Consider the following 14,448-nt stretch of genomic DNA (forward strand, 5'->3'; position numbering starts at 1 on the left):
TGGCTGGCATATGACTGCAATCCCAGCATTCAGGAGGCTAAGGCAGGAGGATTGCCCTGAGTTTGACGCCAGCCTGGGCTACATAGTCTGTCTCAAAACACACCACATACACACAGTAGAGCCAGGCACGTGTATCCTTAACAGAACTACAGTTGCAGGTGCTTAGTTTAGAGAGGTCCAGATTTGAGAATAGCAAAAGCCTCTAATACCAAGTTTTATTTGTTTTTGTTTTTGTTTTTGTTTTGAGACAGGGTCTCACTATGTAGTTGAGACTGACCTGGCACTCACTATGTAGTCCAGGCTGGTCTCGAACTCATAGCGATCCTCCTGCCTCAGCCTCCCGAGTGCTGGGATTACAGGCGTGCGCCACCACGTCCAGCTTTTAATACCAAGTTTAAAAAAAAAGACAATAAAACACAGTTTAATAAATTGTTGATTAACACATGATTACACAGAAGAAAGAGTATAAAACGAAAGTTACATCATCAGACTGGGGCAAGTACCAACTCCTGAAGTCCAGCTGTACCCAGGTACAGCTTTCAGGGTGCCAGCTGGCATGAGGCTTCAAATTCCCCACCCGTAAGCCCCCTTGAAGAGCAGAGAGATAGAAGTGGCAGTGTTCTAGCTGTGTGTGACAAAGGCTCGAGAGTATGCAGCTTCTAGGAGCTGCAGGAACCTGTACTTCAGAGAGGGAACATCCCCAAGAGTGGCCAGGGAACAGAACTCTGCTCGCATTGGATTGCTCTGTCAAGTGTTGGACAACTAATCTTGAGAACAAGGCCTGGGCCCTGCTGTGAACAGGGAAGATCTCTCTACATTTTAACCCTGTCCCAGGGTGTTACACACCTGTAATCCCAGCACTCTAGGGGATAGGCCGGAAGAGGGAAAGTTGGCTCCCAGCCTGGACAATTCTGTGACTGAGACCCTGTCTCAAAATCAAAAAACTGAAGAAAGAACTAGAGACGTAGCTTAGTGCCACGGCCCTGGGTTCAGTCCTGTTTCAGGAAGGAAGGAAGGCAGGGAGGGAGGGAAGACAGTATGAAAATAGGAACACAGCCAGGTATACTGATGTACACTTGTAATAACTCAGGAGGCTGAGACAGGCAGGTTGCAAGTTCAGGGACATCCTGTGCAGTGAGACCCTGCCTCAAAAAGAAGGATTCTAAGAGGTGCTATTTTTTGGTTTTTTTTTTTTAATTGCTTCTTTTTTTTTCTTTTTGTACTGGGAATTGAACTCAGGACCTTGTACTTATAAGGCAGCTGGTGGCACCAATGAGCTAAATCCCCAGCCCAATTTTTTTTCTTTTCTTTTCTTTTTTGTATCAGGGAGTGAACTCAGGACCTTGCATTTGCAAGGCAGACATAGTTCCACTGAGTTAAATCTCTGGCAAAAAATAATAAAGGGGGAAAGAAGAGAACCGAGCATGATAGCACATGCCTATAATCTCAGCACCTGGGAGAGAGAACGATCACTGTGAATTCAAGGCCAGCCTGGGCTACATAGTGATAGCTCATCTCAAAACAAATACCTTTACAACCCAGGCTTAACAACTGTTAATGTACTAAAAAATTAAACAGGGGAAATTGAGGCCTCCTTAATACTTTATCCCATTCCGTTTTTGTTTTTCCCCATAATTTTTTTCCCATTCCTGTTTTTCCTTTTCATCTGCCCAAAGAAAATGATGCTCAGAAATTAATGTGTTCCCTTCTGTGACTTTATATTATGTTGTGGGTGGGGTTTGTTGTTTGTTTGTTGTGGTGCTAGGGGTCCAGCTCAGCTATTGGATTAAAATGCATGTAGAATGTGAATAATACTTTATGCACAGCTGTGGTTTGCTGCTCAAACTGTATGAATGAGACTATTTCATATTGTAATTTTTTTACTTTCTTGAAACTAGTTCCTTCGTGTTAATACATACAAATCTAGTTGATTTGTTTAAATTGCCACATAGCATAATGTATTAAGTGTCTTGTGGATACAACACTATTTACACATGCTGTCTCTGTGGACTGTGTTGTTTGTCCATTGCTGTGTAAAAATGACCATCAGTACAGCATAAGGTAATCCATTGCTTAGCTCAAAGCTCTTGGATCAGGTGTCAGCCAGGTCTCCACCATTAGTCAGTACAGCATCATAAGGTAATCCATTGCTTAGCTCAAAGCTCTTGGATCAGGTGTCAGCCAGGTCTCCACCATTTTATGCTAACCACGGTGTAGGTCAGATGGGCTTTATGTAGAGGCTGTAGGAGCAACTACATCCATTCTCTTACAGTCCCGTTGGTTCTAGAATAAGACTTCCCATGAGGTAGATTAGTCAAAAATATACAGATCCACTTAACGTAAGTATCGCCTAGCCTGGGAGCCCTCATGAAAGAAATGAAGGGCCAAAGAAGCAGTTAGCATTAGCCCTGCACTTACTGAACTGGAAAAAGCAGAGTAAGTCGTGAAAACGTGGTGAGGCTGGCTTGGGCCCAGGGACTGGAATAGAGGAGGAGCTAGGAAGCTAAGGGAAGAATCCGCTGCTAGGTTCATGCAGTTCTTGTACCTTTGAGTGCTCTGCTGTCCTAGAGCCTCTCAGCCTTTTGTTTTCCCCCAGTACTAGGAATTGAACTGAGAGCCTTGTGCTTGCTGAGCAAGCGCTCTTCCAACCATTTACAATCCTAGTTTTTTTTGTTGTTGTTGTTAGTACCAGCAATCAAACTCAGGACCTTTCACTTATGAGGCAGTTGCGGCGCCACTAAGCTAAATTTTTTGAGACAGTCTCACTGTGTAGTTGAAACTGACCTGGAACTCACTATGTAGTCCAGGCTGGTCTCGAAATCACAGCGATCCTTCTGCCTCAGCCTCCTGAGTGCTGGGATTACAGGCATGCGCCACCACGCCCAGCCTCAGGACATTTTTTTTTTAAAGACATGTTCTCAGTTACCCAGGTTGGCCTGGAACATGGGTTCTTCCTGCCTCAGCCTCCTGAGTAGCTGGAATTACAGGCATGCACCATTAGGCCTAGCTCCCAACTTGTTAAAGCAGTTTACCTGTCTTCCTCTCACCATCTGCAAGCCAGCAACAGAGCATTCAGTCCCCCTTGTCCTTCACAACTATCTCATTTCCTCATCTGCTAGAGACAGAGAGAAAGAGCTATGCTTTAAAAAACAAACCCTCCCTGATTGGGTTATCATTATATATTAAGCTAATCCCACTTAGGACTTTAATTACATCTTTAAACTCCCTTCATTTGAAGGAATCACTGAATGAGATATCCCAGATGCCTCACACGCCTGGTGGTTGATGCCAGCTGTTGGCTGGGAGCTCAGCTGGGCTTCTCTCCAAAGCACCAACATATGGGCTCTTGGGTGTCCTTACCCTTCTTGCAGCCTGGCAGGTAGCATCTAAGAGGAAGTATGAAGCCAGGAGCCAGCATACCAAAGGCAGAAGCCAAGAAAGGTGGTGCGTGTCTGTAATACCAGCATTCACAAGGCTGAGAGAGCATCACTGAAAGTTTTAGGCCACTCTGGGTCCTGTCTCAATAAAACCAAGCAAACAAATGCAGTATTTGAATGCATATGCATGAGTTTCTGTGATGTATATACTTAGAATTGTGAGATCATAGAATATGTGCATTTTCCGTTAATGCTGATGTCTTATTTCTCTGTAGACTAAAACAGTCAAGGGGAGAAAGATGATGGGATTTTTTCCTGTTTATCTCTCTCCCCATTGGTCAAATTTCACAGAATACAGTGGTACCTTGGTTCAAGAACTTAATTTTTTTTTTTCTGGTACCGAGGATCAAACTCGGGTTCTTGTGCTGGCGAGGCAGGCAGTAGAACCACTGAGCTAAATCCCCAGCTCAAGAACTCAATTCTTTCCATGATTCTGGTCAAAAACTGAATTGGACAGGAGTGAGATCAAATTCAGTGGATAGGTTCAGTGTTGATCCTGTGGGGAAGTTTGATTCGGTTCTTGTCAAATTTGATGAGACCAGAATTGTGGAGGGAATTAAGCTTGTGAATTAGGTACCACTGTACTGTTCTGCATGCCTTGGTTGCATCATCTGGGCCTGTGATAGCCATCCAGGAGCAGGAATCCCTGAGCAGGAAATGTGTTTAATCCAAGGTGGGAATAGCAAAAGTGTAAACTCAGCATTAGAAAGGGGCTGGCTCCAGAGCTGCACTAAGCCAAGCTGGTTGATGACTGCAGTACAACTAAGTCTACTTGTGGAAGAGCGGTAGGTACAAGGCAGCTGCGGAAGCGAACGTCCAGAGGGTGCTGGCGCCAGGGGAGCCAGAGGACACTCAGTGTCTGCCCAGGCGCGTTGCTGCCTCTCCGGGATCGCGCTGTGTAAGTGCACGTTCCACCATGTGGCCAGGCCAGACTGAGCTAACAGTTCTGTACTGTAGGACCTTTGTACTAAGGCTCTTTGTTTTTGTAGGCAAAATAGCAATAATCAGTCACTTAAGATGCCTATAAATAAGAAATTCCTACCCATGTACAGGATAAAAATCCTACCTAGATCAATTATGAGCTTTATGGGTTTCTTTAAACTTTTTATTATAAGATAGAAAACACGTATAACCTTTTTTCTTTGTAATTGTTTTCTTTAATAAATACATGATCATAAATTCTAGTAGAGAAAGAGATAGTAAAAGTTCCCTCCTGTTATACCTCCCACCAGAAAGTTTAGTGTGTGATCTGCGGATCTCTTCTGTATGTGTACACGTGTGCATGATGTATCAACACACAAGTATCTGCCCTGAACAAGAGTGTGGATGTGTACTGCTTGGTTTTCATTTGTGGCTCGGTTTCATGGAGGTATGTATGGATATTCTTCACTGTTTTCAGTGATTTCGTAATATCAACAAATGTTACTGGCCTAATTTTCCCATTTTTATACTTCTATAAACTGCTGCAATGAACATCCTCATACTGTGGCTTTTGTGACACTTGTATGGTTTGCTTGGTTTTTCTGATGCTGAGATTAAACCCAGGAGCACTCTACAAATGAGTATATCCCTAGCTTATATTTTTTTATTTTGAGGTGGGGGTCTTGCTAAATTGCCCAGGCTATTCTCAAAGTTGTCATCCTCCTGCCTTGGCTTCCCTGATTTATTTATTTATTGATCGATTGATTTTTTTTTTTTTTTTTGAGACAGGGTCTCACTATGTAGTTGAGACTGACCCAGAACTCACTATGTAGTCCAGGCTGGTCTCGAACTCACAGCAATCCTCCTGCCTCAGCCTCCCGAGTGCTGGGATTACAGGCTTGCACCACCATGCCTGGCTTTCGATTGATTTTTTGAGGCAGGTTTTTCACTATGTAGTTGAGACTGCTCTGGAACTCATTGCATAGCCCAGGCTGGTCTCGAACTCACAGTGATTTTCCTGCCTCAGCCTCCCAAGTGCTGGGATTACAGGTATGCGCCACCACACCTGGCCTTCAGCTTCCCTGAGATTATTAGTATGTGCTACACACTCTGATATTTGTATTTTTTTTTTCCCCCAGTAGAGGGAATCAAACTCAGGACCTTGCCTTTGTCAGGCAGGCATGGCACCACTGAGCTAAATCCCCAGTCCTTGTATTGTTTTTAAAAGATAGGACTAATAACTCAAATAGAAATAAATATGACTTCAGAAGAATATTTTCTAACATAGTTTAACAAAATATTAGTAAGTGCTCCTGGAAAAACATCAGTACCATAATCCAAAATCTTGGGAAATACTATATAATTTTCCAGTCACTATTTTCCTTATGAATTAGATGACTGTTAATAGTTATTGAACTATGGTGATTATATAAAACATACAGAAAAGGTAATATGGAAATACCAGATACTTATTTTGAATCTGTCACAGACACCTCAATGTTTTGATTCCCCTGTGTATGTCCTCATGCTTGATTATATGCTGTTGCTTCGAAGGCAAGTTACATAAATGACTTCAGTTTCTTCTCTAGCCAGTCTAACAAAATGACTTTCAAATAAGAGTATGATGTCCATAAACCTAAATCCAACACTTAAACCATACCACGAAGTAAGAGCTTTCCTCTTAGTGCTTTTTTAAAGTATTCTTTTTAATTCTTCGTGTTCTATAACAAGGAGTACAGTCCTGTGTCACTTGACGGGGTCGCAATCTGACACGTGCACAGGTGGGCAATTTCACTGTTTGTAGACATCACAGAGCACAGCCATAGCTGTACAAACCCGCATCAGGGTCTGCAGGCTGTGACTGAAACTTTGTGGTACATGACAACTAATAAAGTACCTTGTGATTGGAAAATTGCAGTGTTTCTGTCCCAATGAACTTTAATTTGACATTCAGATCTTGATTTTCATAAAATCACATAGTAGCTAAAAACCATAAATCCTTGAGTGCATTTTGCCTGATGCCCTGGTTAGATGTGTTGCTTCAGGCATTTTCAGGTCCCCGAGACCCCTTGCTGGGCTACTGTCCACCTCTCAGGGAATAGGGAGAGGGAAAGCTATTAAGCACCTTGTACCTTTGGCTCCAAGTCTGTGCAGGTTGATTTTTTTTTTTTTTTTTTGTGGGGGAATCCATGCGGTGGCAGCACTGAGCTAAGTCTCTGGCCCGTTTGATTTTTTGAGGCACTGGGTTGGGGGTGGGGTTCCTCGCTGTGTAGTTCAGCCTGGTCTTAAACTCACTATGTAGCCCAGGCTGGTCTTGAACTCACATTGATCCTCCTGCCTCAGCCTCCCTAGAGTGCTGGGATTACAGGTGTGTGCCACCATGCCTGGCGGCATTACTTTTTAAAACATCACATTGGTATATTGTTGGTTTAGCTAATCTAAGATCCCTATAGTCAATCTAAGTATTAAATACTATAGTTTTGGTCTTCCCCCAAATAATTTGCTTATAAGATGTTGGCAAACACTAAAAACTTCATAAAATATAATAATTTATAAATAAAATGACAATGAAGAATAGTAATAAATTTTCTGTAGAAAAAGCTTGATTAAACTCCTAAAATTAAAAAATCCTGGGAAGCACACAGCTTCTCAAGAGGTATCAATATCTACAAAGTCCCTTTTCAAAGTCTCTTGGTGTTGGGCACTGATCACAGGGCCTGGCACGTGCTAGGCAGGCACCGTACCACAGAGCTACGCTTAGTCCCAAAGTCTCTTGAATGTAAAAAGCTCTCAGTTCTGATTCCAAGTGGTTGGTCTGTCTTCAAAATACAATATTTGATGGCAAAGAACAGGATCTTTTAAGAGTTCTTGTGTAGTTTGGATCTGTTGGAGGGTACTGGATTGAACAAGCACAGCCCACAGAATTAAAAGTCTGGGTACTTAAATGTATAGAATCACACAAAACAGAGAATTGTGAAGATTTCTGCCAGGGCTTTCTGATTGGAAAGTTCTCTTTCATAGGACTTTTGTCTTTGTTTTCTTTTGAGGCCGTGTCTTTGTCTTCCAGTGCTCGAGCAAGCATGTAACTAACTTTTCTCTGATGAGCCAGCGCTTCTTCTTTATCATTCAACTGCATGCACAGAAATTTAAAAGGTACTCATTAGTCCACAAGCCACAGAATTTATTCAGAAGAGGATTATCGGTATTTTATCAAAATATTCAATCCTACATCTATAAAGTCATTGATATGAATTGTCATCTAATTTCCAAATGCTGCACTTAACTCCAGACTTTTTTCTTTTTGTTTTTTGAGACAGGGTCTCACTGTGTAGTTTAGGCTGGCCCTGAACTCACTACATAGTCCCGGCTGGCCTCAAACTTGCAGCAATCCTCCTGCCTCAGCCTCCCAAGTGCTGAGATTACAAGCATGGGCTACCATTTCTGAAAGGATTTGTTTTTAAGAGAAGGAAACAGAAGATGGCATTATTTCTGTTGAAAATTTTATAAGTCTAAATCTACAAATTGTGTGTGCGTGTGTGCGTGCGCACGCATGCACGCACACTTAGTTCTAAGGGAATGGTGAAGTTACCGACAGTCTTTACAGTTAAGTATCTTCAAAATCCCAGAGTCAGGGTCTCAGTTCAGTTGAGGCATCTACTGAGGTGATGAAAGGACCCAGTGTGGTACGGGGCCTCGACTCAGATCCTGAATAAAAGTGGGTCTCGACCCAAACTGTCTGCCTGTGTTACAGGGGCCTCCAGAGGTGGAGCGTAGCCCTGACAGGAGAGGAGCGTGGGCAGAGTGGAGAGGCATGCCGGGAGTGTGAGGAGAGGAGGTCCCGTCATGGACTTGGAGAATGGTACCCCAGCTGGGAGAGGGCATCAGAGGCAGTACAAAGAAAAAAATACCAAGTGAGTAGGAAACCTAGATTAATCACAATCTTTAACAAAAATAAAGTGAAGGTACTAACCAAATCTATGAGCATCTTAAAGACTTCTTGAGGATTACCCTGGTCTTCAGTCCTCTTAGAACTGTTTTCTGAAGGCAGCATACCCAGCAGTTTCTGCCCTAATGTCTTCTTACTCCTTTGTGGTTGATGTCCTAAAACTGAACATGAAAATCCATGTGAGACAACAATCCCTTCAGTGATTATTTCCAGAAAAGAGGTAACTGTGGACAAGGCTGGTGGACTCCTAACCAGCCCAGGGTGGTCAGACAGCAGAGGCAGGCAGCACAGAGCTGGAAGGGGACACGCAGGTGAGCAGGTGACAGAGCCACTGTGTCAGACCCCAGGCTCTACCCTGCCTTGCAGGACGGCCTGCTTCAGGGCCGGCTGGTGGCTGTGTGAGAATGCAGTTGGGTCACTCAGTCACAGACTTTGGGAACAGCCGGAAATCCAGATTTGTATGTGAAATCTCCCAATTTTAAAAGTGACCCACTAACCCACATTATTTGAAAAGACTGTGTACACCCAGCAGAAACGTCTCAGGCCACAGAGGCATCTGAACAACGTGCACTGACTCAGCCCCTTACTAGGTTCTGGATCAGCCATCAGCTTGCCTAGCTTCATTTTCTTTTCCTCTAAAATGAAAATACCATTACCTGCTTCTCAGGGTACCTATGCCATGGAATTCTAACCCCTGGGCTGTCAGGAGCAGGGGGCCACTGTCTAGTGCACAGTTTCTGCCCAGGAGCTGGATGGTGGTGGTGGTTACACAGCTATGTGGATACCTGCTGCCACTGAAGAATAGTTCAAATGGTGAACTTTGTGCATACTTTATCGCAATGAAAAAAACAGTTGTGGCATAGTATTAATACTCTACAATGTGACATACATATACCGACCTTTATCTAAAAAAGGAAGATAATTTGTAGAAGGTAAAAAATGTGAAATTATACAAAGGAAATTTGAAAATGATTTGTAATAGTTCACAATTGATCTTATAGACAACTATTGCATTTGGGGGCCAACTTCCTCCCTACCCAATCCTAACAGACCACAGTGCCTTGGGCTTGGACTGCAAGGAACTGTGGGAAAAGGAAAAGCCAGAGGAGCTGATGAACTTTTTTTTTTTTTGGTGGTACCAGGGATTCAACTTGGGATCTTGTGCTTGTGAGGCAGGCAATGGAACCACGGAGCTACATCCTCGGCCCATAAGCTGATGAACTTTATGATACATGAATCTTTATGCTAAATCTAAAAGAAGACAATGCCTGTAACAGCTCTGAGAACCTGAGCTGCCACAACAAAAACAAAGTACGTAATAATTGTTACAAAACATAAAATAACCTATAAAATCACCCCACACTTCTGACTGGTGAAATATACTGATGAAAGGAGTCAAAATCCTGTCACCTAGAAACTTAGAGCCACTGAGCATGGACTTGTAAAAACTTTAAGTAGTGAATCAATTATGGTGCTGGGGATTGAACCTAGGACCTTGTGTGTGCGCATCAGGCACTCTACCTCCGAACCACACCCCAGCCTGAGTCAGCTCCAATTCTGCAGTCTCCCAGGGCCATACTGAAACAGGCCATGGGAGTTACACCTCTAGAATCATGTTTTCTATGGTAAAATTCTTCAGGTTTGTCAGCAGCTCAGTAGGATACTATGACAGAGAAAGATAAGTGTGGTCTCTGTACCTGGGTTCCTGACACAAAGCTAAAACCCTTCTAGAGAAAAACCCTTCTTAGGAGATTGGTCTTTGACGCAGGTTCCTAAGACAACTCCTAAGACCAATATGCCATAATTTTCTGAGTGACAGGAGTATCTGACAGCTCCTAAATCTCCTGCAGTCTGGGGAAAGAGCATCTTGTGTTCCAGTGATGATCTTGGGAGGGGAGAAGGGCTGGAGGTAGAGCAGAACACCAGTGGCCTGGAATTTAGCCCACCTGGCTCTTCACCAGCATCCTTCGTAACATCCTGTACCATATATCAGTGACTGTTTTCCTGAGTCTTCTAGCCCTCCTAGCAGTTTCAACTGGGGCGGGGGCGTGTCATGGGTCCTCCAGTTCAGTCAGATAGGTGACACCATACTACTTTTGGCTGGCCTCAGAAGTGAAGGCCCTCTTACAAGACAGCTTTTAAACCATGGGATCTGACTACAGGGAGACAGTTTGAGGTCTAAACCAGCTGGATAGTGTCCCAAGGGAGAACTGGTTGCTTGCTGTATTGGGGCTCTCCCCCATCTGGTGTCAGAAACTATGGTGAGTGGGATGTGAGAATAGAAAAGACACTTGTGTTTTTCCTATCTCTTCTGCTGAGAAAGACAAGAATTCTGGGATCTAAAACAAGCACTTAGGTGGATATGGTGGTGCACGCCTGAAATCCCAGCACTGCGGAGGTTGAGGCAAGAGGATCACAGTGATTTAAGGCTAGGCTAGGCTACACAAGCCAGTCTGAACCACAAAGCAAGACCCTGTCTCAAAAAACAAAAACAAAAACAGCAAGCCTGGAAACAATACTTAATTTCAAATCCTGCTGCAAAGCCACAGAACAAAAACAGCATGGTACTGACACAAAAACACATGGACCAGCGGAACAGAATAGAGGGAGGACATGGAAACAAACCCATGAAACTACAGCCATCTGATTCTGGACCGAGGAACATTATCAAGCTGGAAAAGATGGGAGTCTTAACAAATGGTGCTTGAAAAACTGGCTATCCATGAAGAAGACTGAAACTAGGTCCCTTTCACCCTGTACAAAATCAATTCAGAGTAGACCAAATACAATTATCAAGCTGGAAAAGATGGGAGTCTTAACAAATGGTGCTTGAAAAACTGGCTATCCGTGAAGAAGACTGAAACTAGGTCCCTTTCACCCTGTACAAAATCAATTCAGAGTAGACCAAATACATAGGTATGCCACCTCTAACTTTGCTTTCTTTTTACTAATGTGTATTTGCAGTACACAGTGATTAACACTTATCATGGGGAGTTGGTACATGTATATAACACATCTTATTTCCTCTCCCTCCCTGAAGACCTCAAACTTTGAAACTGCTAAAGGAAAACACGTGAAGCTATAGGCATAGGTAAAGACCTGGACAGGACACCAATAGCACAGAAAATAGTAACAAGAATCGACAAATAAGACAGCCCCAAATTAAAAAGTTTCTAAGGGAAACAACTAACTTACAAGACAGCCTATAGACTAGGAGAATGTCTTTACTAGCTATTCTTCCCACAGAATAGATCCCACAGGATTAATATCGAAAACAAAAAACTCAAAAGAATTAACATCAAAAAATCAAATAGCAAGCCAGGCGTGGTGGTGCACACCTGTAATCCCAGCACTTGGGAGGCTGAGGCAGGTGGATCACAATGAGTTGGAGGCCAGCCTGAGCTAGGCCAGCCTGAGCCACACAGTGAGTTCGAGTCCAGCCTGAACCACATTATCAAGACCCTCTCTCAAAAATATAGTTTAACAAATAGGCGAGTGAAGTGAACAGATATTTCTCAAAAGACATACATGGTATGGTGGGAAGGGAAAGTAAAAACTAAGGTTCGATGTCTGTATATACCAGTTCTCCAAAACGCATGCAATTACATGTTGCAGAATATACTTTTTGCAAAATATACTATTAAAGTATTAATGGCCAGTAAGTATATGAAAAAAATGTTCCGCATCTTTAGCCATTAGAGAAATGCACATCAAAACTACATTCAGGGAGGGGATGTAGCTCAGCAGTGCAGCACCTGCCTCGTAGTCATGAGGCCCTGAGTTCAATTCTCAACACCAAACAAAAAGAGTAAAACTAGAGCCTCCATTTGACCCAGTGATGACTCCTTCATACACATACATGCACACACACACTCAAAGCGCACGGTGAGGATACTTACACACACGTGTTTATTTGGTGCAGTTCACAACCAAGATAAGGGAACTGGCCTAGAAGCACATCAACAGAAGGACAAAGAAAATGCAGTAGGTATACATAATGGGGTATTATTCAGCCAGATGGAAAAAGAAAATTCCAGCTTTCACAGGAAAATGGATTGATCTGGAGACCATCATATTGAGCAAAACAAGCCACATTCAGAAAGACAGATATCAAATGTTCTAATATGTGGAATCAAAAAAAGATTTCAAGAAAGTAGCAGGGTGACTATAATTAGACAAGAGGGAAGAAACAGGAAGGAGGGGAGGAAGCAGTGACGGGCAATGAGGGAGCAGATATGAGCAAAATACACGCACTGAAACCCCCTCCAAAGAATATGAAGTGGGGGAGTGGGGAGGCGTGACGATGATCAAAGTATACTGTGTACGTGTATGAATCAGCCAGAATGAAACCCATTAGTCTGTATAACCAACTTAAAAGTGGAAATTAAAACACCTTCTCTACAGGGCACCTCTGTGCAGCAAGGGGTCCTTCTCCCCAGGACAACAGACAGGCTTTCCAAAGACTCCTTTGGCCTTGCTAGCCCTCCTTTGCTTCTCCCGCCTCTCTTTCCTCCACCTCCATCAAAATAAACTCATGGCGAGCTCTGATTTCCAAAGAGATCGCCTTCTTTGGCCAACACGGGCCACCACAGCTCTCTGTACAGGAAACCTGGGCAAACGAGTCGAGCTCGGACCCAGGGCCCAGCTGGGGAGGAGACTTCGGAAGACAACTGAGTGCTGTCTGCGGCAGGGCTAGATCCATAGGCTCACCACTGCTTCCTGCATGGACCATGCTAGCTCTTTTCCCCTGGCAAAATCACCACCTTCAGCTTTTATCAAGGGAACTACTGTGGAAAAGTCATAAATACTGATTTTGTTTTTACTATAAATTATTGCTGAGCCATTTCTTTTTTTTTGTACTGGGGATCCAACTGAGGACTGTGTGCTTGCAAGGCAGGCACCATGCTGCTGAGCTAGCCCTGCCCCAAGCCATTTATTTTCTCAGTGGACTCTGAAAGTCTTATATCCAAAGACACTTGTAGGATTTAATTTCAGGACAATGTGAATGCCTTTTTGGGAATGAAAGTTGTAGGATGTTACATTGGTCCCTTTTTGCCCTAATAAGCATTCTTAAAGTTAAGAGCTTTTGTGGGCATGGTGGTGCATGCCTGAAATCCCTGCACTCAGGCTGAGGCAGGAGGATCACAAGTTCAAGCCCAGCCAAAACTACATAGCAAGACCCTATCTCAAAAAACAAAAAAAAGAGCTTTTACGATTTGTTTTTACTGTTTTCATAGTTCCAATTTACTACTTATATTTTAATTATCCTATATTAGGGGAAGTTAATGAAGCTAAGATATACAGTTGGCCTATATACCATTTATAATGTATATTATTGGAGAGAAATATTTCAAAACTGTAACCTATATTGATGGTTTCATTTTTATTAAACCTGATCTGAATATGATTTGTTGGAATTAGAATTATGGATTCGGTATATTAGAAAACATTTAGAAATACAGTCATCTCAGAATTTTTACACTAAAACATTTAAACTTCTTAGAAACTAATCCTTTACTGATAGTTTCGTAACTTTTGTTTTCTTTTTCAGTAGCATAAATTGAACCTACAGCTGTGCTATATCCCCAGCCCTTTATTTTTTAATTTTTTTATTTGTTTGTTTGTTTTTGAGACAACTCACCATGTAGTTGAGACTGACCTGGAACTCACTATGTAGCCCAGGCTGGTCTCAAACTCACAGCGATCCTCCTGCCTCAGCCTCCCCAGTGCTGGGATTACAGGCATGCGCCACCACACCAGCTCCAGCCCTTTTTTGTTTTGTTTTGGTACCAGGGATTGAACTCAGGTCCTTGTGCTTTCAAAACAAGTGCCAAAACCACTGAGCTAAATCCCCAGCCCATCCAGTCCCTTCTAAAAAATTATTTTGAGATAGGGTCTCACTACGTTGCACAGGCTGGGCTCAAACTTGTGACCCACCTGCTTCATCCTCCCAGAATGCAGGGATTATAGCCATCCACCACAACACTCAGAAAAATAATTTCATATAATTGTCATTTTAAAGTGATATAACTTCTACTGAATAATATTGATAAGTGAAAATTGATTTACTAGAGAAACTAAAACTTCTAAAAAATAATGGCTCATTTGTTTATTTCAGAATATCTTTTTTTTTTTTTTTTTTTT

At 42.8% G+C, this 14,448-nt stretch overlaps 2 protein-coding genes across 9 annotated transcripts in view; one reads left to right on the forward strand and one right to left on the reverse strand.

Annotated features, from left to right (window-relative positions):
* The window catches only part of Cdk7 (cyclin dependent kinase 7), a 42,391-nt gene extending 34,205 nt beyond the window's left edge, over window positions 1–8,186 (forward strand). The window contains exon 12 of the mRNA XM_010637302.3: window positions 8,110–8,186. Within this exon, the coding sequence (XP_010635604.1) occupies window positions 8,110–8,132 (23 nt within the window). The 3' untranslated portion in view covers window positions 8,133–8,186. The remainder of the gene's footprint in view (window positions 1–8,109) is intronic.
* Window positions 1–14,448, reverse strand: part of Ccdc125 (coiled-coil domain containing 125) — a 60,223-nt gene that overhangs the window by 14,030 nt on the left and 31,745 nt on the right. For 6 of the 8 annotated variants that reach the window (XM_033761236.1, XM_010637296.2, XM_010637297.2 and 3 more), the window contains 2 exons: window positions 8,329–8,465; window positions 6,705–7,488 (listed from right to left, as the gene is read on the reverse strand). In XM_033761236.1, the coding sequence (XP_033617127.1) occupies window positions 7,180–7,488; window positions 8,329–8,465 (446 nt within the window). In that variant the 3' untranslated portion in view covers window positions 6,705–7,179. Of the gene's footprint in view, window positions 1–6,704; window positions 7,489–8,143; window positions 8,227–8,328; window positions 8,466–14,448 lie in introns of those variants that run through there. The other 2 variants (XM_033761242.1, XM_033761241.1) reach the window with 2 other exon arrangements.

Source organism: Fukomys damarensis, unplaced genomic scaffold, assembly GCF_012274545.1.
Source record: "Fukomys damarensis isolate Sample0158 unplaced genomic scaffold, DMR_v1.0_HiC HiC_scaffold_1, whole genome shotgun sequence".
Lineage (NCBI taxonomy): Eukaryota > Metazoa > Chordata > Mammalia > Rodentia > Bathyergidae > Fukomys > Fukomys damarensis.